The sequence below is a fragment of the Chiloscyllium plagiosum genome, chromosome 4 (genome assembly GCF_004010195.1).
Source record: "Chiloscyllium plagiosum isolate BGI_BamShark_2017 chromosome 4, ASM401019v2, whole genome shotgun sequence".
In the NCBI taxonomy this organism is placed as follows: domain Eukaryota; kingdom Metazoa; phylum Chordata; class Chondrichthyes; order Orectolobiformes; family Hemiscylliidae; genus Chiloscyllium; species Chiloscyllium plagiosum.
In genome coordinates, this window is record NC_057713.1 from 103198127 (window position 1) to 103223272 (window position 25146).

Here is a 25146-nt window from a genome sequence, read left to right on the forward strand (position 1 = left end):
TGGATAGAAAATGGGAATATGTTATTTTGATTGAAGATCAGCTAGGATCATATTGAATGGTGGATTAGGTTTGAAGGGCCTAATGGTTTCATTGCTTCTAAGAAATAGAGAGTAAACATGCATGTCTATCTTTCTGGCTGGGAAAATATAATTAATGGTGTGCCACAGTGTTCAATGCTGTGACCTCAACATTTTACAATTATAGATACGACTTGGAGACCAAAAGTATCGTTACTAAATTGCTAATGACGTAGTTAGGAAAGTATGTTATTTAAAATTTAAGAGATAGCAGATCTATGAGATGTAGAGGGATCTAGGTGTACCAGTGCATAAATTGCAAAAACGTTAGTATGCAGGTAGAGTAAGTAATTCAAAGAGCTAATAGAATGCTATAGTTATGGCGAGTGAAATTGAACACAAAGTAGCAAAGTTATGCTTCGGTTATACAAGGTGCTGGTGAGATTGGACCTGAATTTCTATGGTCTCCTTGTTTAAGGAAGAATGCAAATGTGGTGTAAGCAATTCAAAGAAGGTCTTCTTGATTAAGACATGGATGAATGTGTTATCTTATGAGGAAGGGTTGGACAAGTTGGATTTGTATTTACTGGGATTTGAAAAGGTAAGAAGGGATTTGATTGAAAATGACAAGATCTTATGGGGTTTGACAGTTTAGATGTTTGCTTTTGCGGGGAATCTAAATTTAGGAGACACTATTTAAAAATAGAGTGTATCTCCTACCAACACGTTTGAGCAGGAAGACTGTACCAACTGATATCATCACTGTATACCTAGACCACACTGAGATGAAGCCCAGAAATAGAGCATCTATTGTTGCTGCCTCTTATTGGCTTATTGTTGCTGGCCACTGTCAGATGTCCTGCTAGCAATGCAGACACCATCCCATTGGGCACAACCTTTGCCATCTCACTGACTGGCCTACCTGCCTCTCACAGGACTGCAACTGCTGGTCTCTGAGCTCACTATCCTGTAATTACAAACTCTACAGTATTAGATGGCAATTCTGCATTTTACAAAGTGAGATTGTGCCACTGCAACACTATAGATTCAATAATACAAGTAATAATCATCTCCAAGGTCTGTAGTCACAGTGAGCAGTTTACTTATTGGCAATGAATACGCATTTATCAGGAGTGTGCCTCATTTAGTTGTGGTGGCAACAAATGCAGACTTAAATATGAGGAGTCATCCCAGATTAAACAATTTTTTTCTCTCTCAAAGAGTGGTGAGTCTTTGGAACACTTCCTCAAGAGCTATTTCGAAGCAAATTCTTTGAAAATTTTAAGATTGAGGTAGTAAGAAAGGGGGTGAAAAGTTATTGGGAATGGGTAGGAATGTGGAATTGAGGTTATAATCAGTGAGCTATGAATTTATTAAATGGCAGGCTTGCGAGGCCAAATAATCTACTTCTGCTCCTAACTCATATGTTCATATGATCGTTCCCTCTGCACTATTGCCTTACGGTACCTCACCACTCTTCCTGAACTGTGGGACCTCCCTTCTTAGGACAGCAAAGATCCTCCTCAGGCTACTTCCTGAAGTATTGACAATGTCCACTGCTAAGCTCTGGCATGGCAGTGAGTGATGAGACTGCTGATTATTCAGACTATTCCCCAAGAATGAGATTTGCTCCCAAAACTGTTGACCAATTTAGTCCATCTATCTTCAATATTGGCTGTGGTTGGACTTTGAAGGAGAAATTTGGCTTCCAGCTGATTTTCCTGTAACGCAGAAGTGAGCTGTCAATTCACCCCCCTCCCCCCCCCCCCAATAAGTATCTGTCCATACACCTGTGCTCACTGCACTATGAACCAATGTGGGAAGCATGTCTAACAGTATAGAAGTGAGGGCAGTTGAATCATTGAGAAATATGTACACTTTTGTACCTAACTTTGTACTTATTTAAGTAACCTAACCAGACTGCTATGAGGTACAGACAAAGTGGAGACAAAAAACAACTGCAGATGCTGGAATCCAAGGTATTCAAGAAGGAGGCTGGAAGACCACAGCAAGCCAGGCAGCATCAGGAGGTGGAGAAGTCAACATTTCAGGTGTAACCCTTCTTCAGGACTGAGAGTGGGTGTAAGGGGAGCTGCAGATAAAGTAGGGGGAAAGGTTTTGGGTGGGAAGAAGGGCTGAGTGGTAAGATAAGGGTAGGTGAGCACAGGTAGAGCGTGTGATCTGGTTGGTCGATGGAGGAATGAATCCGGTTGGTAGCTGGAAGGAAGGATTGGTCAGAGGACTGGAAGGGAGGAGGAAGGGCTGGAAAAGGAGTCAGGAGATGGAAAGGGAGGTTATTTGAAATTGGACAACTCAATGTTGAGTCCTCCGGAATGTATGTTGACCAGGTGGAAGATGAGGTGTTGTTCTTCCAATTTATGACCTAATTAGCTGTAGCAATGGAGGAGGCCAAGGATGGTCATGTCGGAAAGGGAATGGGAAGGGGAATTAAGATGAGCGGAGACTGGGATGCAGGTTATTCCTGCAGGCCTGCCTGAGATGCTTGGTGAAATGCCCTAAGTTTACGTCTGGTCTCACCGATGTAAAGAAGGCCACATCAGGAGCACTGGATAGAGTAAACTAGGTAGGAGGAGAGGCAGGTGAACCTCTGTCTCACCTGGAAGGACTGTTTCAGGACCTGGATGGAGGTGATGGGGGGTAGTGTGTTGACAGGTTTTGCATCTTTTACAGTTTCAGGGGAAGGTACCTGGGGTTTGGGGCAGTTGATGGGGTGAGTGGCGCTAACCAAGGATTGGCAAAAGGAACGTTCCTTGTGGAAAGCAGAGAGGGGTGGGGAGGGGAAGTTGGAGTTGGCAAAAGTGTTTAAGGATTATGTATTGGTTTGGGGGACTCGTGGGGTAGTATGTGAGGGGGAGTGATTTAGGGCCATGCAGTGGGGAGTAGAGGAGGTCCAGTGGAGGGCTGTCTAGATGACAGAGGAGGGAAAAGCATGTTGTTCAAAATAGGTGAATATCTGGGATGCTTGGAAGTGGAATGTCTCCTCATCTGAGCAGATGCGATGGAGGCCAAGGAATTGGGAAAATGGAATGGAATTCTTGCAGGATACTGAATGGGAGGAGGTGTAGTCCAGGTAGTTATGGGAGTCTGTGAGTTTATAGTAAACGTTCATCTGTGGACTGTCACCGGAGATGGAAATGAAGAGGTCAAGAAAGAGGAAGGAGGTGTTCGAGGTAGACCAAGTGAACTTAAGGATGGGGTGGAAGTTGTGGGCGAAGTCAGTGAACTGCTCCAGTTCAGCCTGGGCGCAGAATGCAACACTGATGGAGTCATTGACATAATGGTGAAAGGGTTGGGGCACAGTGCCTGTGTAGGTACTGAAGAGGGACTGTTCAATGTGACCTTCCAGGCACTGCCAATTTTAATTGTCCTTCCCATTCCCTTTTCGAAATGACCATCCTTGGTATCCTCCATTGCCACAGCAAACTATACCGCAAATTGGAGGAACAGCACCTCATCTTCTGCGTGGACAGCCTACAACCCAGAATACTCAACACCGAGTTCTTCAATTTCAAATAACCTCCCTTCCCATCCCCTGACTCCCTTTCCAACCCCTCCCCTTCCCTTCCATTCCTCTGACTGATCCTTCCATCCAGCTACCAAATGGGTTAATTCCTCCTATTGATCAAACCATTTGTACCCTCTACCTGTCATTAACCCTATCATTAACTCACCACTCAGCCCTTCTCCCCATCCAAAACCCCCCTCCACCCCTCTCTTTATCTGCAGCTCCCCTTACACCCAATTCCAGTCCTGAAGAAGGGATTTGAAATATTGACTTTGCCACCTCCTGGTGCTGCCAGGTACTGAGCAGCCTCTGAGCAAATGGGCTGCCTACCTCATCATGAGTGTGTTTCCTGATTTGAATTGGAGACATGCATAAGCTCCTGACAGTGATTCCCCTCTTAGGTCTACCTGAAACACTGCAATGACCATTTCTGTGGCCCATATAAACTACAGATAATTCATAAGTAACATCTCTTATTTATTTCATGTTTTTAAGGCTCTGTTAGCACAGTATACCACTTGATCTAGTTAACTCCAGCACAAGCTTAATTGAATTTGTAGATTTTGGCAAGAATATAGGTTTAAACTCTATACTCTGTGATCGGAACTTCTCCCGAAAAGAGGTATTGTCAGAGAATATAAGGTAACAGATTATCAACAGATGAAAGAAAACAATTTTTCTAAGGTTTTGAAAGGCAGCTGTCAGAACGAGGGTTCCACATGGACAGGAAGTTGAAACCTCCGGAACAGCAAGTAGCCAGGCACAAATGGTTAGTTTGGTTACATTGCCTATTTCCCAAACCCCACAAAAGATTTGCCTTTTTCCAGTCAGCACTGGACATAATACCACTTTGCCTGGCTGATAGTTGCAATGTTGGTGCCATCACTGCTTTGGACAGAACTCCTTTTGAATAAGAGCAGTTTGGCCCAGCAAAGATGGTTTCCTCAGCCTGGAGATTTCCTGAGCAGAAGGACTGGGGCTGTGTCGGAGGCTGAGGGATGACCCCATAGAGGTTTATAAAATCATGAGGGGTGTGAATACGATAAATAGACAAAGTCTTTTCTTTGGGGCGGGAGAATCCAGAACTAGAGGGCTTGGTTTATGGTGAGAGGGGAAAGATATAAAAAGGACCTGAGGGGCAATATTTTCACGCAGAGGGTGGCATGTGTATGGAATGAGCTGCCAGAGGAAGTGGTGGAGGCTAGTACAATTGCTACATTTAAAAGGCATCTGGATGGATATATGAAGAGAAAGGGTTTAGAGGGATATGGGCTAAGTGCCAAGACTAGATTAGGTTGGGATATCTGGACAAGTTGGACCGAAGGGTCTGTTTCCATGCTATACATTTCTATGACTCTTTGACATAGCAGGATTTTAAGGGTGGCCAAATATGTGCTAACAGACTGTGACAACCTGGATCAAAGAGCTTCCAAAACTCCATATTTTGTTTTATTGCCATTCTCTCCAATTCACCATTGATGCCTGGTATAGTACGTGTATGGAAAACATGGCTATACTATGCACCCATGTTAATGTCTATGCCAGGGAAGGAACATAAAAATCAGAGACTCTTTTCTTTCAAATCCCTTTATTCTGTTTAGCTTTGAATGTTGGCACTGCTCTATCGTGACATTTGTTGTAATATTACTGATGTAATTCTCTTTTTTTGTTATGCAGTTGTACCTACAATGAATTTCTGTAAGGGCAATAAAATGTATTAACATTAGTTATATATCATTTGACACCAAAAATTTTTAAGAAAGCTAAAAAATAATTTGCACATGAAACAGTAATTTTTATCACAGATATAATGTATACAGCTTTAATGATTGTCAGTTCAGAATAATTTTTATTCAGTTATGCAAATCTTCCTTTTTGAAATGCTTTTTTACTCTAATTTTTTTTCTTTTATCTCCCTCAACATTGTCAATCAACCACAAAGAAAAACTACATTAGAAAATAGAAAATCTATTTGCATGAAGTGCTCAGAATGACACTATCTGGCACTATTGATGATGAAAGGCTTTTGCCAAAACGTCGATTTTCCTACTCCTCGGATGCTGCCTGACCTGCTTTTCCAGCACCACACACTTGTCACTATCTGGTAATGCTCAGAATCTGAACTTGTTTGAAAATACCAGAATGTGATGTTGTCACTCCAAATAAAAGGTTGTATCTTGATACCATTGTGATCTGCGGCTCAGCACATTTATCAAATTTCCGCATCAGCATGATCTTCCCAATGTAGATAAAGCATGTCTAAAAATGATGAGAGGCAGAAATCAAGCAGAAAATAAATGGCAGTATTCTGTCTTCACTTTCTAGTGATCCAATGAAATTCATGGAGTTGTTTTTCACATGGTTTGCATAAGCCCTTCTGAACTTCCTATTAGTTTAATGGTATGCATAATGGTCACCTTTATATATTATATACACCATGTACTAAGGCACTAAAAATATCAGAGAATAACAAACTGGCAGAGTAAAGACAAAATGTTACTGATATTTTTTAAAGGAAGTGCAACAATTTGAATCAATTCACATATTAGTTGTCTTCCCACGGTTTTGCACATGAGGAGTTAAGGCCAAATGTGCTCTTCAAAGGATTGGAAAATAGAGGACAATCCTGTAGAACATTCAACTTCCATTTTAAAGGCACACAATCAATACACTTGACTGGGCAGGAGGGTACAAGCATTGAAACCACTACCTGCTGCTTCATTCCTGAGTGTCTGGGGCTGACAGGCTTGCTGGGTGGCATCCTAGCTGGCAGATAAAAACAATGACTGCAGATGCTGGAAACCAGATTCTAGATTAGTGGTGCTGGAAGAGCACAGCAGTTCAGGCAGCATCCGAGGAGCAGTAAAACCGATGTTTCGGGCAAAAGCCCTTCATCAGGAATCCAAGGAGCAGTAAAATCGATGTTTCGGGCAAAAGCCCTTCATCCTGGCAACCAGCTGAAGGCTTTAATTGAATAATTAATACCTAATTAAGCCCTTGTTCTGTCCTTTTTGTTATTCAACCAGCAATAAGCAGATGATCTACTTGTGGGGAATCCGACAAGCAAACCCTTTATGCAGCTTTCTCTCTGGGTCCCTTAGTCAACAGTATACAATGTTTGATTGAGAGGCCTGGCATTAGGAAGGGAGTCTGCAGATATTAGCCTACTGTTGAATCCCTCCACGTTTTTTCTTCGATTCTTCCTCAAGGCTTCCACCCATCCCACTGTCAGCATTCTCCAAGGAACCCACAATAAACTTTGGAGAAGGCCCAAGTGTAATACCAGCAGGGACTACCCTCCCAGTGGCATTGCCAGCAATGGAGCAATTGACTGTCAGTTATCAATGGGCGGCACAGTGGTTAGCACTGCTGCCTCACAGCGCCAGAGACCCGGGTTCAATTCCGGCCTCAGACTGTGTGGAGTTTGCACATTCTCCCCGTGTCTGTGTGGGTTTGCTCCGGTTTCCTCACACAATCCAAAATAAAATGTGCAGGTCAGGTGAATTGGCCATGCTAAATTGCCCGTAGTGTTAGGTGCAGGGGTAAACATAAGGGAATGGGTCTGGGTGGGAGCGGGTCGGTGTGGACTTGTTAGGCCGAAGGGCCTGTTTCCACACTGTAAGTAATCTATCAGGAGCAGGGCTTCCATTTCCATTTGGGAAGTCCTGCATTTATAACCTATGGGGCTAGGGATCTCCTTGGCAGAATTCTTGCTGACAATTAAGTCCATGTGGTTCCACAGAGTGCATAAGGATGGAGTCGCTTTTGGTTAAAGACAAAATTCTGTGGATGCTAGAAAACCGAAACATAGACAGAGAATACTGGAGAAACTCAAAAGGACTAGCAGCATCAATGGAGAGAGAACCAGAGTTAGCAATTCAAATGTGTTTGTTAACTCTGTTTCTCTCTCCACAGATGCAACCAGACCTCCTGAGTTTATCTACCATCCTCTTGTATTTGTGTCACTTCTGCTGGCTGACATCAGGAATACAACTGCCTCCATTTATTTCTGCTTTATGTCCATGTTCATAATGGAATCAACTTACGTAAACCTGTTATGTTACACCCTCATGTTCAATGTGTAAATCCACCTAATAGGCCTCATTTCTCCTTTTGGTGCCCTTTTTGTAATTATATCCCTAAGGAGGACTTCTGAATTCCTTTTTATGTTAGCCTGTTTCTTCTGATATTTCATTTTTCATTTCCCCTTTGACCTTTCTATATTCAGCCTGGTTCTTGTTTTGATTATAAACATGACATCTATAATTCATGCCCTTTTCCTATTTTGTTCTACTCTCTACATCCTTAATTATATTTTTTTATATTTATGGGACACATGTATCTCTAGCAAAGCTCACTCCTCTTGAGGAGATGATAGTGAATTGCCTTCATAACCGCATAGTTCTTGATGTAGAACCACAGTGTTGAGAAGGGAGATTCAGGATTTTGACTCAGCAATAACAAAGGAAGGAAGTGTAATTTCAGATCAGGGTGGTATCTGATTTAGAGGGGCTTTGGAGGTGGTGGTGCCTCTATGAATGTGAGCCTTTGTTCTTCTACATGATAGAAACCATTGGTTTGCGTATTATAGACACTGTTGTCATTTTGTCAACGGTAATGGCAGTGAGTATTGAAGATGTTGGATGGGTTGCCAGTCAAGCAGGATTATTTGTTCTTGATGTCATGATGTTTCTTAACATTGTTGGAGCTGCATCCATCCAAGCAAGTAGTTCTATCACATTCCTGAATTGCATTTTGTAGACAGTAGACAAACGTTGGAAACAGGAGATAAATTACATGTTGCAGAATAGCCTCTGATGATCTCGTAGACATAGCATTTCTATGATTCATGTCATTCAGTTTCTGGTTAATGGTAACCCACAGGATGTTGATAGTACGAGATACAGTAATGATGATGCCATTGAATATAGCTACATTCTTTCTTATTGATCATTGCCTAGCATGTACATAGTGTGTATTACTTGCTACTGATCAACCCAAGTCTATGTATTTTCTAGGTCTTGTTGCATTTGGACATGCGCTACCTCAGTATTGGAGGATTCATGAATGGTGCTGAACATTGTGCAATCATCACTACATATCCCACTTCTCATCTTACACTGGAGGGAAGGCCATTGATGTAGCAGGTGAAAATGATTGGGCAGATGACACTACCCCAAAGAACTCCTGAAACTGATTGACCTTCAGAAACCATAACCATCTTCCTTTGTGCTAGATATAGCTCTTAATCAATAAAGTTTTCCCTCTGATTTTCAGCTTCACAAAACTGGAGCCAATGTGTTGTTGGAAAAACGCAGCAGGTCAGGCATTGTAGAGGGAGGAAGAGAGCTTCTTCAAGGAAGGCATCCTTGCAAGAGGATTTGCAGTGGGTTAAAATCTTCTAGGAGACAGTAGGTTAAAATCTTCTAGGATTCTCCTACTGCAAATCCTCTTGCAAGGATGCCTTCCTTGAAGAAGCTCTCTTCCTCCCTCTACAATGCCTGACCTGCTGCGCTTTTCCAGCAATACATTTTCAGCTCTGATCTCCAGCATCTGCAGTCCTCACTTATTCCAGTTTTGTGAAGGCTACTTGCTGCCATACTCAGTCTAATGCCGTATAGATATCAAGGGCAATCAGCCTCACCTCACTTCTGGAGTTCAGTTGTTTTTATCATGTTAGGACCAAGGCTGTAATGAGTCTAGGAGCTATGTGGCCTTTTCAGAATCCAAACTGAGCATCAGTGCGCAGGTTATTGCTGAACAAGTGCTACTTGATAGCATTGTTGTCAATCCCTTCCATCACTTTGCATTTAAGTGAACATGGACTAATAGATTAGTAATTAGCCAGGTTGATTTTTCCTGCTTTTTATGGACAGGACACAGTTAGGCACTCTTTCTTGTTACCTGGTACATGTCAATGTTGTAGTTGTACAGGAACAGCTTGTCTAAGGATGCAGCTGGTTGTGGAGCACCCTCTTCAGTACTATTGTCAGAATGATGTTAAAGCCCATAATGATTTCAGTATCCCTTACATCACTTGGACTGAAACAAATGGCTGAAGACTGTGCTACTGGGGATTCTCAAAAGGAAGCCACGATAGGTCATCCACTTAGCACTTCTGGCTGAAGATGGGTGCAAATACTTCAGCCTTGCTTATTGCACTGCGGTTCTGAGCTTCCTGGCATTGAGGATAGTGATATTTGTGGAGCCTCCTCATCCTGTTAGTTGCTGAATGGTCCATTACCATTCACAGCTGAATGTGGTAATACTGCAGAGCTTAAGTCTGATCCACTGACTGTGAGATCACTTAGCCCCTTCTATTGCATGTTGCACGCCAGTGGAACAGGACATACCAGGATTGATGATGGTGATATTTTAATATTGACTGTAAGGTATGATTCCATGATGTTAGAAGTGTTTTGCAGGATCAGTAGAGCTGGGCTTGCCTTTGTCATTTCTTAGACCTAAGTTACTGCCATGAGATATGTCGGTTTTGTTCCTTTTCTTAGATGTCATAGATGTTTGATACAACTGACTTTGCTGCAGCATTTCACATGAGGACATTTATGAGTCAACTGAATTGCTTGGATCTGGACTCACATATGTGCCAGACCAGGTAAGGATAGCAGGTCTCCTTCACTTAAGGTCATTCACAAACCAGATGAATTTTTACAACAATTGACTGTATTGTCATAGCTGTGGTTTGATTGTAGCCTATGTTTCCATGCATTAGTCTCGGCATCTGGATTACTAACCTAGTGACAGTACGACCATGCAGCTACCTCCATTGTGTGTTCTACCTACCACCCCTTATTTAGAATGTACCTGAATTCTTCCTGAATCACCATCTTTTAAAAGGCATCCTAGTTCTGTCTACAATTTTGACTGACAATCTTTGATTCCAATTTACATGTGTGTAAGTTGTTCTCACACTTGCACAATAAGTTATTTTTTATTCTGGATTACTTATTGACCTTCCACTGCTAACCAAAACCTTATGATACAATGATTATAGTCACCTAAATGTTACCTTCCTGACATTTGTTTCAAATACTAATTAGTGCTTTTTTTAATGGTGTGTAGGGTATTCGGCTTGTTCCAGGACCTGGACTATTTCTGTAACTACACCCAGCAAGAGAGTGAATGCAACTGGTAATGATGTCACTTGGGAAATGCTACTCAAGAATATCACTTCTGCAGGCTATATGGTAGTAGAAATCTTGCTGGCATTTTGGGGAATTATTGGGCAGATGTCCAGACAGTAATACTCCATCATGGATCATCTCTTGTTATCTATCATGCAGCTCATCTGCCAACACCAAATGGATGATTTTAAGAAAATGGCGAACCTAATCAATCTCTGTCACTTATTTTAAATAGGTCTGCATGTAGCAAACCATATAATCACAAAACTTGCTGTATTAAGAAATGCTAATGTAGTTTTCAGTGCTTTTACTGTACACAAAGATTGATACTGACTTAAAGTGAAATTAAAAGTAACAAAGTTCTTGAATAAAAGAAAAATACAGCAGATGCTGGAAATATGAAACAAACATATGGAGAAACGCAGCACGTCTGACAGCATCTGTGAAGAGAAGAACAGAGTTAATATTTCAAATCTGGTCAGCCCCTTCTTAATTTTTATACTTCTGAAGAACAGTTATGCCGGATTGAAAAGGTTAACTCTGTCTCTTTCTCTCATTCTCTCTCCACAAATGCAGCTAGACATATTGAGTTCCTCCAGCATTCTCTGTGTTTGTAGCCAATTTGTCAATGTGCTGCCACGAGGAAGGTAAGTACATCAAAACAGCTCATTGCAGTCAGTGCTAAAAATATTTCATTAACAGTGTGTAAGGTCAATGAACATGGGTACATCACAATTTGGTTTATGTAGAACAATCTGAATCCAAGATATGGTAAAAAACACAAAGTCACAATCAATAAAAATAGCAACGTTTTTGTTTGAGCTCCAAATTGCTGCTGCTTGCGAAAGGTGCCTGCATGTTTGTTCGTTAATTTCATTATGATGTATATCTGAATGGCAAGCAAAACACAGATTGTCGATAGTACAATAGCGCCAGAAAGATGGTTTACAAATTTCACAAATTCTTTTGCAATTTCAGCCTGGAACTGAAAACATTGCTTTTGGTTATAGTTCTTTGAAGTACCATAGAAACCCAGAAACAGTGGGAAAACAGCAAAAAACACCAATGTCCAGACGACCAGGCTCACAGCGCCAGCATGCCAAGGTTGATAAAACTCCATTGTCTTCTTTTCTCGAAAGAAACTAATCATTCTGATGACAACTATGGACACATAGAACACGAAGCACAGGTACATGTGAGCATGAATCATTGCACTCACCAGCCTACAAAGCATTTCACCAAACTTCCATTCAGCAAGAACGTAATAAGAGATGCGGAAAGGCACAGTTAGGAGAAAGAATGTGTGCATCAATATCAGATTGACCATGGCAGTGGATGTCACAGATTTGCTGTCGGTTTTTATTTTCCACGTCATGATGATGGCACCAGTAGAACCTCCCACGAGCACAAGGGTGTAAATTGCTATTAAAGCTGCATTATAGGTGGATCCAAGTGGATCACAAGAGGATGAGCCATTGGATGTTGAATTGCTGGTTGTGAATGATCCTGTTGAGAATACTGTGTTACTCATTGCTGACATGTTCATTTTTTTCTCTAAATCCTCGAAGAGAAAAAAAAGCTTTACTAACAACTGAAAACAAGAAGAAAACTATCAGCAAAAATGCTCAGCAAGTTATTTATACATCTTTAGAAGTCATGTAGAAGTGAAACCTTGAAATAATTTGGTGCTGTGTCTAACAGACATTAAGACGTTATAATTACTGTCAGAACCTGCACAACTCTAAAATTCACTGTCTGACTAGTTTATTAGTGCAGTAAACTGCAAAACATGAACACTAATTCTGTATGGTTGTAGGTAACTACTAAGTATGGGGCCAAATAGAAGTCCTCACTGTAACATCTGATCATGGCCGAAGCATAGAAAAATGCAGGTAGCAAGAATCTCGATAAGTTTTGTATAAGGTAATGGTTCTGAAGGGGTTTATGTTCATGTTATGTTGTGTCCATCTATTTTACTGATGTCACACACAACCTGTGTGCATAGATAAAGAATTCTGTGCAGTTTTAGGTGGGATCAGATGTATCTGTACCAGCTCCCTAAATGTCCTAGTAGTTACACTGGGCCACAAGTAGTTCGACTTAATGTTGTCTGCAACAAACTATCTTGCGATCTGAGAATAATGCCTCCTGTACAAATACTATATGCTGGTATATCCTCTACCACTAATCACTGCATAGACCCAAGATAAAGCAAATATTTGTTGAGGCAGCAAACTACCTGAAAAAAAAACTCCCACCCAATAAGTTAGAGATAAAAAATACCATAAGAAGCCAACAATGGTCATCTAGGAAGTACAACATAAATAACTGCTAACAGGCTCCTTATATCTTCAAAATCTGATGGACTCACGCCAGCATGGTAGGTACAACCCAAGCAGATGTTTTTTCTTCCTTTAAACATTTATAGTAATTTGCGTAAAATTGAGAACATTTCCACTGTCTTTATGTAGCATGTGCTCCCCCTAGTGTTGCAGCATAAATAAATACTACCCTGTTTTTAAAGTCTTAAAACAAACAAAACGATTGAAAATTTATAAATAATTAAGATTAAGATAGCATAAAGGGTCAAAGAATAAAGCTACAATAACAAAAGGGAATTTCAAAAAACATTTTCCATTAATGCCAATTCGGCTGGGTAAATGCAATATTTTTAGTGATTTGTTTCTGATTAAAAAATTTATTTCTCTCTATAAACTAAAATAGAATCTACAACTAATACTGCATTAAGTTAATAAGCTAAATTGTGTAATTTAGAATCATCTAAAATAAACCAAGTGATTTAATTTCTTACAACTTCTATTCAGTAAATACATAAAATAAGGTTGTATCGAGATGATAGTGCAAAAGCTTGGTATAAATTCATGGAATTAATCTTAGGCAATCACACCTGTATTGGAATGCCTGCAGGAGAATGTCAGCTCAGAATTGTTGAGCTGGAGCTTGAGGTGTAGACTTTGTGGGTCATCAGGAAGAGGGAAGAGTTGCAACACACTGATCCAGGAGGCAGTCACACCCTTTAGCCTGAGTAATAGTGCAGCCATATCTGTTCATGAGGTGAAGAAACGTTAACTCTATTTCTCTCTCCAAAAATGTTGCCAGAACTGCTCAAATTTTCCGGCATTTTCTGTGTTTGTTTTAGCATTTAATGTCAGCTCATCAAAATTGCCTTTTTTTGTAGTACCTGCCTCATTAAATTAAAATCTGCCCTTTTAAATGCTTAGTGTGTAGCTGGCCTCATCCTAACTTTCACATGTTCAAGCAAAATGCCATTTTAAAGGAATGCATCTGCTTTAAAGGGTGACAGTATGTTAATAGGCCCTTTGAAGTACACAACTTGACCTGCAGGCACAGCTTACTTCAGGCACAAGTATCAGCCCCCACCCCAATACCACCTCAGGGCAAAGAGGAGTTATGGCAATCAGTTACTCATTTCTCATCAGTTTCAAATGCCATTCACAGATATCAATTGATGATAGATTCTCTCTGATGAACTGTAACTGTCAGCTGAAAAGCATTCTACACAGAAGACATTTCACCTGCTGTGTAATTCAGGATTAAAGGGAGTGTAAAATTACATATCACTAATCCACAATATCTTGTGTTGGATAAGAATTGCTATTCCCTCATCAACACTGGGGCTAAATTCTGAAACTTCTTATCCACTGCGGGAGTTCTGAATCAATACATTAGACTTAAAAAATGCAAATGCACGTGTGAAAATTCAAGCGTGCTTTCTATGTCTAACCTTCTCATTAATTCTTATTTCCTGTTCAAAAGCACATTACAATTTAGAAAAGTCAGATTGTCAACATAGAAGTCATCCTTTGAAGCCTTGAAAAATCCTTCCACAAATGGACGTTGGATTATTCAGTGAATATAAAAGTAAAGCAATATGTGGGTTTGATTTTCTGAGGTTGCAAAGAAAAATAGAATTTTCCATCTTATTAGATTTTATTAAACTTGTTCCAAGCTTGAGATTTTTTTTGCTGTTAACATATCCTTCATCTTCAGAAAACGTATTTCAAGCTATCCCTAACCTTCTAATTCATCACATCTGCTATTTTCTGTTGTAATTTATCCTAAATAGACAATATTATCTACTTGTTCCAGTATGACAGATTCCATTTCAATCCGCACTCTAGTTTCTGCTGATGTATTCCTTCTAATTGCCAATGGTTTTGTTTTTTGGTGTTCACACTCAATCCATAGTCTAAATTTTTCATTTTTACTTAATCCTTGTCATTTGCCAAGTGAAGTCTGCTCTTTTTTGGGTGAATCTATTCCCACAAACCTTTGTATCACAGGCTGCATCATTTACTGGAAAGTTTGCAATTAGTTATAAGGTATTGGTAAGTCAGGCATCCATTTGTATGGTAAAATATTGAGGCTCACTACTAATGAAAATATATTGATTCATGCTGAAAAGGTTATGGGTTGGAATGAAGGTAGAGTTGACTTATATTTCAAGTAAATATAGAAATATGATTCTTGGAGCTGAAGAAACTGGGTCACCTTGCATGTTGGGTCAACTTATACACCACATGTAGAGGCACAAGAAACTTAACTTTTTAAAGAAACATTATTATATGTAAGTATTCAGAAAAGCTGACATACTTTTGGGATAAAAATTGTAGGCAATTATACACACCTGTTACAGCTGTACTCAATAGACAATAAACAATAGGTGCAGGAGTAGGCCATTCGGCCCTTCGAGCCAGCACCACCATTCATTATGATCATGGCTGATCATTCACAATCAGTATCCTGTTCCTGCCTTATCCCCATAACCCTTGATTCCACGTGATAGGGTTAGGGTTAGAATCAGAAGAGGTGTCCAAACATCTCCAATCAAGTAAAATCTAGAGGTTTAGACCGTGGGTTGAGAATGAACACCAAAACGACAAAAGCAATGGCAGTTAGAAGGATTGCACTGGATGAATCTAGAGTAAGGATTGAGCTGGAATGTGTCACACTGTTTACAAAGAGATAAGTTTGTCTAAACGATAATAGAAAATGTAGCTACTATGCAGAAATTATAAGTTAGACATAGAGAGAATTTTTTTGTGAAGATGAAGGATAAGTTAACAACAAAAACAACTCAAACTTGAAACAACATTAAAAAATAATTCTTACCTTGCTAAACCTCAGAAATCTGGACAACAAGTAAAGATACACTGAAGAAAATGGAAGCCTTTTGAAGTATAAATACTAAAATGAAAGCTAAAAAATCCATATATAAACAGTAAGATAAATGAAGAGCTATTTGATATTGTAAAAACAAAAAGAAGTGAATGCTGAGCCCCTTGCTGAGATATTTGTATAACTGATAACCATGGGTGAGGTGCCAGAAAACGGGAAGGTGGCCGATGCTGTGCTATTATTTAAGAAAGATGGTAAGGAAAAGACAGGGAGCTGTAGACCAGTGAGTCTGACATCAGTGCTAGTACATTATTGGAGGGGATTCTGAAGGATGGGATCTGCATGTATTGGAAAGCCAAGGACAGATTAGACTTAATCAACATGGCTTTGCATGTAGAAATTCGTGTCTCATGAACTTGATTGAATTTTTGAAGTGACAAAGAAGATTGATGAAGATAGGATGTGGATATTGTTTAAATGGACTTCAGTAAGGCATTCAAAAAAGCTTCACATGGGAGACTGGATAGCAAGGTTAGTTCATATGGATTACAGGGAGAACTAGCTATTTGGTTATAAAATTTGCTTTAAGGAAGGAGGCAGAGAGTGATTGTGGAGGGTTGTTTTTCAGACTGGAGGCCTGTGACCAGTGGCGTGCTGCATGGATTGTGCTGGGCCCCTGCGTTTTGTCATTTATATAAATGATTTGGATGTGAATATAGGAGGAAAAGTTAGTAAATTTGTGGATGACACCAAAATTGGTGGTGTAGTGGACTGTGAAGAAGGCGGTCTCAGAGTACAACGGGACCTTGATCAGATAGGTTGATGGGCCAAGGAACAGCAGATGGAGTTTAATTTAGATAAATGTGAGGTGTTGCATTTTGGTAAGGTATGTCAGGGCAGAACTTATACACTTAATGATAAGGTCCTGGGAAGTGTTGCTGATCAAAGAGACCTTGGAGTGCAACTTCGCAGTTCTTTAAAAGTGGAGTTGCAGGTAGATAGGATAGTGAAGAAGACATTTGGTACGCTTCCCTTTTTTGGTTAGTGCATTGAGTATAGGAGTTGGGATATCATGTTGCAGTTGTACAGGATATTGGTTAGGCCACTATTGGAATATTGCGTGCAATTCTGGCCTCCCTCCAATAGGAAAGAGGTTGTTAAACTTGAAAAGATGCAGAAAAGATTTACAAGGATGTTGCCATGGTTGGAGAGTTTGAGCAAGGGATTGAATGGGCCGGGGCTATTTTCTCTGGAGTGATCGAGAGTGAGAGGTGATGTTATAGAGGTTTATAAAATAACGAGGGGCGGGATAAGATGGATAGCTAAGGTCTTTCTTCCAGGGTAGGGGAGCCCAAATTTAAAGGGCAAAGGCTTAAGATGAGAAGGTAAAGAGATAAAGGGGACCTAAGTGCACCTTTTTTCATACAGAGGGTTGTGCATGTATTAAATGAGCTGCCAGAAAAACTGGTGGAGTCTGATACAATTACAACATTTAAAAGGCATCTGGATAGGTACATAAATAGGAAGGGTTTCGAGGGATATGGGCCAAATGCTGGCAAATGGGACTAGATTAATTTAGGGTTTCTGATCGGCATAGCCGAGTTAGACCGAAGGGTCTGTGCCGTACACGTCTACAACTCTACAAGCTCTAAACAGTGACAACTCGGAAAGAAAGCGTCAGTATTTTGGTCAGAGCTGAAAAGTTAGAGAGATGTGTTTATATCAGCATAGGTGGAAATACAGATGTCAGAAAGTGGTTGCAGATGAACTACAGATCTGAGAGGTTGGTGCAAAAAACATGAGCGGAGCATATCATGATAGCATACCTCCTGGCAGAGGTGATTAAAAACAACAGTATGTTTTGTGCAAATAGAAATTTAATCTCTGAATTGCACATATATATTCAAAAGGTTGGCTTACCTTAAGACCTGGAATCAGAGCTGTTTCTCAAAGCTGACCAAATGAAAGAAAATAAGTCAACAGTTGAAACAGGAAGAGATTTCTTCTGTCAAGTTTGGAGGAAATAAATAATCTAAAAATGTGCATTGGTTTTAACACATGCCAAAATGCCTATTTTTACCTCAGTAGAGAAGAAAGAGTTCTTAAAAACATGATGCTAAGTTTTAACAGTTCTTACAGCAATAAATGTTCAGAGATATGCAAGTACATATTGAAGTATAATACACTACTGCAAGTGTTTCTAGAAGAAAAAAAACTTCTTACACAAACTTTGTTTCTAATTTGCAGTTATGATTTTTGACAGAATTGAAATCCTTACCTCAGTTACACCCCCTGGGGTCCCATTAGGTCAGACTGAATTTGAAGCATTCCTGGGCTACTGTTCCAATCCCTAAAAAAAAACTATAATTTTCCTAGTGGATTATTCAGCAATTGGCACTGATCCCCATTTACAATTGAAGTTGTTACCATATGTAGACCCTAACCTTCACAAATCTGCCAAAAACAATGGTTAACTTATGTGCTAAGAATAAAGGTGAACCATTGGTGTGAAATGTCACCTTCTTTGTTAGCCATTATGTCGAGGAGCTGGTGTTGAACTGGGGTGTACAAAGTTAAAAATCACACACCACCAGGTTATAGTCCAACAGATTATTTGGAAGCACTAGCTTTCGGAGCGCTGCTCTTTCTGAAGATGGTTGTGGAGTAGGACCATAAGACACAGAATGTATCACAAAAGATTACTGTGTCATGCAAGTAACATGATATATTTAACAAACCTCAATTGTTGTTAAGTCTTTCATCTTTTAGAATGGGTTACAGGTTCCGGTTTATTAATATGTAAATCCCAGAACTTCTTTTAAGTCACATTCTCAATATGAATTAAGGTTTTATAAAGAAAAAGGTGATGTCTCGGCTCAGACAGTCATCTCACCTGAGGATTGTTAGTGGCGAGCAATGGGTTGTATGTAATAGCAGACTATGTGATAACAAGGCCTGGCGTTTGGGGGTTGGAGTAAGGACATGGGAAAGTTTAAGCCTTAAAGTTGTTAAACTCAATATTGAGTCTAGAAGACTGCACAGTCCCCAAGCGGAAAATGAGGTGCTGTTCTTCCAGCTTGCGCTGAGCTTCTCTGGAGCACTAAAGCGAACCCGAGACAGGGATGTTGGCCAGGGAACAGGGTGATGTGTTGAAGTTGCAAGCAACTGAAGGCTCAGGGTCTTTTTTGCCGACAGAACATAGGTATTCCACAAAGCAGTCACCCAGTCTATGCTTCATTTTCCCAATGTAGAGGAGATCACATTGTGTGCAGCAAATGCAGTAGATTAGATTGTGCGAAGTACCAGTAAAGCATAGCTTCACCTGGAAGGTGTGTTTGGGCCCTTTGATACTGAGGAGGGAGTAAATAAACAGACAGGCATTACACCTTTTGCAATTGCAGAAGAAGATGCTATGGCACTGTTGGAAGGAGGGTGTTGGGAATGAACAAAGAGTGGACCAGGGTGCCCCGGAGGGAGTAGTCCCTGCGGAAGGCTGACAAGGGAGGCTGACAAGGTTGAGGACTCCTTAAGAGGAGGCAGCTGGAGCCCGCAAATTGGAAACTCTGAAACTGATGTAAAGCGTCAAAGGAATTGTGGATGTAAGTAGGCAGGGACTGATCCAGGGAGAAAAGACTCAGTCAAGGTGGGAAGAGATAAGTTCTGTACAACAGGAACCGGCGTAAACAATGGGTCTTCCCGGACAGTCTTGTTTGTGGATTTTGCTTCTTGGATCTGAATAAATGGGAGTCTTCTCATACACAGTGTCAATTTAGGTGATATTTGTTGATCTACGTTTGAGTTGTTAGATTGATCCTACATCCCTTAAACCAATTAGAAATGATGCTCGTCACAACTAGGCTAGTCAGAATGTAATGACATAATTAATCATATTGTAGCTCAGAGAGAATTAATAAGCACCAGCTTTCAGTAGTCTAAGCATGCAGCAAGTTAGAAACTGGTTAGTTTGCTGTCTAATCGAAGCAGAAGATCCCTGAAGTTTTTGAGATAGATGGAGAGTTGATCACACATATAAAGCTAAAGAGAAAAGCAAGAGACATTGTTTACAAGATTACTTTTTAACCAATGTGCCTCTAATTATTTTTTCTACTGCACAGACCTCCAAGGTCCATGTGTAGCATGGCTTCTGAAACCACCAATGCTGGGAATGGATGCATGGAGCCACTGAACAGCTGCATGGGGGCTACGTTTAGAGAGAACATTTTTTTATAACTTAGTTAAAGTTTCCGGAGTTGTCTCAGCAGTCTGCCTCTGATTGCCTTAATTGTCAAAGTCTCAAATGAACAAATAAATATTTGGATTTGAGTTTATATTGTAAGCTATGACCTAACAATGACTTCATGTACCTCCCTGAATATTGCCATCAAATAAGGGTCAGGAAAGTGTCAAAACTGGAAACCCAGAATCTAACTAACCATATTTTTTTTTAAATACTAGAAGGAGACCAAGAGTGAAAGGTTTTTGTCATGCACTCATCAGGACTAGGATGCAAGAAAGGGACTTGAGAAAAATTGGACACCAGTGTATACAGCACAAGATGCTACAAACTGACTGAGCTATCACTGGGATAGAGATGTAGCAAGAATAGTTAGCTGTTAATTTTAGTTCTCAGACCAGGCAGGCAGACTTTGAGTGGTAAGGACTTTTCTATGAGAATGCAGCAGAGATTGTCAGTCTCCATTACTAGTTTCTTTCCTCATGGAAAAAGATGCAAAGTCTGCAAATTTTTATTGCCCACATAAAACAGGGTCCAGTGTATTAATGTACATATAGCTTCTAGCATGCACAAATGCATCACCCTGACGAACCAACTGATGATCTTAAAATAATTTCGGATGTATTCCAACTTCTTGTCTCCTTTTGAAAATGTTTAAGTTCTAGCTACCAAGCAATTATTTATTTTAAAAATGAAATTGTCCAAAAACATGCAACACAAAAACAGAAAATCTTAGTCTCTCTCTCTCTCTCTAAGATTGTAAAGATCTCACAGCACTATGTTGTAAAAGAGCAGTAGAATTCCTTCCAATATTTATCCCTCAGTTAATAATACTAGAATCAAAAGGATTACTGGAGGATCATACAATTGCGACAATGCAAAAGAAGGCTATTCATCTAATCATACCTGCATTTGCAATTCAGAGGATCTTGCAGTGCAGCAATTGAATGCTGTAGTACAACAACAACTACACTTCAATGATACATAATTGGCTGTAAAGTATTTTGAAATGCCTGAAATTGCGTAATGTGTGCAAGTTCTCCTTTGTAAATAAATAGGCCGAGATCTCCTAGTCAGTGATAACAGTCCATATGCACTGGAATGAATTGTTAGAATTAGTTCCTCTGAAAAGCCACATTTTCTCTTCGACAAGCTGATCAATTTGAGAAGCAGATCTTTTATTATATGGAGCCTTAGAATTTTGGATGGGTGGTGGGACTAGATTGTTCCACTCAGGAAAAATAAACCATGACTAGATGCAATTTTCCCCAGAGGTTGACCATATTTGGAGGGTAGATTTGGGGCTGATTAGGGTCAACCGATATAGGACAAGAGGAGCATGTGTGCTATAACCAGGAGAAAAGGAATGGGTGGCTCCCATCTTTTTAACGCCCCTCCAGATTAATCATAGAAAACATGTTTTTTGTTTTAACACACAGATTTCACAAATTAGTCTCAATTAACCAGATCAAAAAATGATCAAGAGCCAATTCCAGTTGTTTAAATAAAGAGACAGTAGAGTTTTAATTCCTATTAAACTCAAGAAAGATAAGAAAATGCAACATAAAACATATACACACCCAACAAAATAATCTTAAGAGGAGACAGCAGTGGGTGCTCTGGAAGCAAGGAGGATGTCTATTCAGACAGAAAGATTGAAGTTCTTGAGGTTTAAAGTTTTTAAGTGTCACTGAGCTACAGAATCCCAACAGTTTGGCTGCTGACCCATTTTCTTGGGAGTGGTGAAGCTTTCAGCTACAGTTCTTTCTGCTATAACCTGATAGTTACATTCTTGTGCGACCTCGCACAATAAATATTACAGGGGTTGGGGAAGACCACCAAAAATAGTACAGTACTTAAAATCGAAAATAATATAGCAGTTAGCCTAACAGAAAGAATAGCATAGTTTAAATAAACATCAAATTCATATCTAATAATGAAATAATACTGTATATTTAACACTTTAACTTGAAAAAATGTGAAGATAACTTGTTGAGAGGAACAGGGTGGTTTTGAGGTTGCTGAGTTATTAAGGACTGAGGATCATCATCATCATCATCACATTCAGGTGCAGTTGTGGTTGCAGGGTTCGAATAAAAATAGTTAATTCAGAAATGGATGTCTGTGGTTCATTGTCTTCTGACTGTTTCTTGCAGGGTTGGCTTAAAAAAGACACCTAGTTTTTGCTGCTTTGTCATTTTTTTTCATTCAAGTAAGATCTTATCCCATGAACTGCTATCCTGCTGCATTCTGCATTGTAATCATTGTCTTCTAGGAGCTGCACCTGCTTCTCAATTTCCCTCAGGATTACACGTGGTGACACCACCCACCGTGAACGCGGCAGGTACTCATGTGACTCAGCCTATCTCTATGTCTATCTCTTACGCTGCAAGTAAGGATGCCCTGAGGCAAGGTACATTAGCAAGACCGAACAGAGGCTACAGCAATGGATGAATGGACACTGCACAACAATCAAAAGACAGGAGTGTTCCCTCCCAGCTGGATAATACTTCAGCGGTGCAGGACATTTGGCCTCGCACTTTCAGGCGACCATCCTCCAAGGTGGACCACGGGACAGGCAACAATGCAAAGTGGCTGAGCAGAGGCTAATAGACAAGTTTGGTACCCATGGGGATGCCTCAAACTGGGATCTTGGGTTCATGTCACACTACAAGTGACTCCACTGCACTACACATACACGCACTCCCACCTACAGATCCATACACTCACACAAACCCTCTCTCCTATGCAAGCTCTCTCTCTCAAATGCTCACACATACAGACCCATACTTACACCCACACACACACCCTCTCACACACTTACACCCCTTTACACTCACATTCACACACATACACACACCCTCCCCCCCCCCCCCCCCCCAACACCCACACCCCCATCCCCACGTGTGTGCATGCACATACACATACAAGTTTATGGGGTGAATTTGTATTTGCAGAATTACAGTTTATTTTGCTCAAAAACTGCATGAATCAATGTACGATTCTGTAAATCCCTTTCCTGGAAATAGAATCAGTTTGAACATTGGGCACAGACAGCCTCACACAGGGCACCTCACTTCTTCGATGCATTATCTGAGTCAAGATGGCATCTATTGTCAAAGTTCACTTGAGAACATAACTTTAAAAAAAAGTTCTGTGAATTACATATGAAAGAACTGAAACTAACATGGTCATTCAAACAGATAAGAGACTTAACAAACAATCCAGGTCTTTGTCAATATATAACTTCAGTTGCATCACATTGTAAACTTTTGCTATAAATTCTGTGTCTTACGATCGTATACTCCACAAACACCTGATGAAGGAGCACGCTGCAAAAGCTAGTGCTTTCAAATAAATCTGTTGTACTACAACCCAGTGTTGTGTGATTTTTTTAACTTTGTACATCCCTGTCCAAAAGCAGCGCCTCCAAATCATCCCTCAGGATAGAAGACAATAGAGAAGTGCTGCATTCTGAACTTCATCTTCTTCATCTCCAACTTCAAAATGCTTTATAACATCTAACTTATCTTCAAGTGTCACAGCCTTTCTTTTACATTCATCACCCGCAATCTTATCTCCAGGACACTTTTGTAAACATTCTTCTTACTTTGTCCTCCTATGTATATGAGTAACACAGCAAAATTTGCAAAACAGCAAACCAAAATCAAAAAGCACTTCACAACAAAACACGTGAGTCAACTGAACATGTGATGTCATTCCAGAGACTCTGTTGGCATAAACATTGTATTCCTCTGCGCACTGTGACTCTTAAAGTGTTACAGATGTTTTATAGACCAGGCCACATCCCCTCAAACATTTCAAGGAAGTAGCCCAGACCCTAACTTTGCTAGTTGTTTTAAGCAGATGTAGAATGGATATTCAAGGAGAGATGCAGTAGGTCAAACCACTTAGTTTTAAGCAAAACAGCATTTATTTATGAGATTACTGACTGAAACACAAACAAAAGGAAACAGAATACCAAATAACTTAACCTATCCGAAAACACAATAGATTATTTCAACTTAATGGTGCTGTTCCAAATTCCTGCAACAATTCCTGTAAACACCCCTTGACAAAAAAGTTAAAATCAAATAAAGAGTCTTAAAAGAGACATGTCAGAGAAATGGCAGCATGAAATACCTTCTGCCATGTACAGAACATTGATTATTGTAACGAGACGGATGGGGAGTTTTTTTTTGGATAACTGATTCTTCAGATAACTGATCTGATCGTAAACAAAGGAAGCCATACTGAACATAATTATGTAAAAAAGCAAGTTTACAGAATTTTTATTTAATTCATTCGATAAATTATGTATGAACACTGGATATTGCTTAAAGATTTGTGATATTTTACAAATAAAATCACTTAAATAAAATTCATTGAGGTGGAGGTCGGTTATTATTTTTCGAAGAAAATATCCAATCGTTGTTGCTTGAGGTGCTTGTGTTTCTTTGCTTAACTGCTCCAATCACAGGTTTGTGTACACTTCGAATGAGGCATCTATTAAATGTGTATTGTTGGCATCAATTTTATCAGTCTTGGATGAATAGATCTTTAGGTACAACATTTTGCCTCACAGCAGGTATGAGTCAAAATAATTATATCTTACATGAAGTAATTTTTAATTGTAAATACTTACTCTGAAAATTAGTTACAACATAGTAAGTATGGATATTTTTGGCAATTTTGCTTGGTCATAATTTCCTGCAATTAAAACACTGGAAATACCAAAACCAGCCTTTTCATTGCCCAACTCTTTACTCATCCTGATTTCATTTCATTCACCAGCTTTCAAATTGAAACAGATCATTCAAAATTCTCATTGTAATTCTAACAACACTGTCACCATTTCAGACCAGGTGAACTCCTATCCATTCGTTTGCAATCTTATTTGATGACTGAAAAGCTCTTCTGACCATCCTTCCAACCACACCCGCCCCGTGCCACTCCATAAGTATTAGACCATTTAAAACCCCATTTGCTGTTGCAGTCAACTCATCACCCTCCTTGCTGATGCATTCAGATTTCCTGACTACAATTGTCCACCAGTGTCAGCA

The 25146-nt window shown here is 39.9% G+C and overlaps 1 protein-coding gene and 1 long non-coding RNA gene across 3 annotated transcripts in view; one reads left to right on the forward strand and one right to left on the reverse strand.

Moving 5' to 3' along the window:
* The window catches only part of LOC122549282, a 28488-nt gene extending 16725 nt beyond the window's left edge, over positions 1-11763 (forward strand). The window contains exons 3-5 of one of the 2 annotated variants that reach the window (XR_006311477.1): positions 10054-10160; positions 10628-10696; positions 11700-11763. This is a non-coding gene — a long non-coding RNA (uncharacterized LOC122549282). Of the gene's footprint in view, positions 1-10053; positions 10161-10627; positions 10697-11667 lie in introns of both variants that reach the window. The other variant, XR_006311478.1, reaches the window with a different exon arrangement.
* On the reverse strand, positions 4839-14166 carry LOC122549280 (N-arachidonyl glycine receptor-like). The gene is made up of 3 exons (XM_043688799.1): positions 13598-14166; positions 11909-12243; positions 4839-5240 (listed from the first exon to the last, which is right to left on the reverse strand). The coding sequence occupies exons 1-3, from the start codon at positions 13749-13751 to the stop codon at positions 5214-5216; spliced, it is 516 nt and encodes a 171-aa protein (XP_043544734.1). The 5' UTR covers positions 13752-14166; the 3' UTR covers positions 4839-5213.
* Between the last annotated feature and the right edge of the window lie 10980 nt (positions 14167-25146).

What these genes read in the sequence shown, in the direction of transcription:
- LOC122549280 (XM_043688799.1), bottom strand. Translation starts at nt 13,751, where the DNA reads ATGGCTGCACTATTACTCAGGCTAAAGGGTGTGACTGCCTCCTGGATC. An exon ending in CTGCAGGCATTCCAATACAG is followed by an intron (nt 12,244 to 13,597) that starts GTGTGATTGCCT and finishes TCGAGGATTTAG; the next exon opens with AGAAAAAAATGAACATGTCA. An exon ending in GTGAAATGCTTTGTAGGCTG is followed by an intron (nt 5,241 to 11,908) that starts GTGAGTGCAATG and finishes TTGCCCTTACAG; the next exon opens with AAATTCATTGTAGGTACAAC.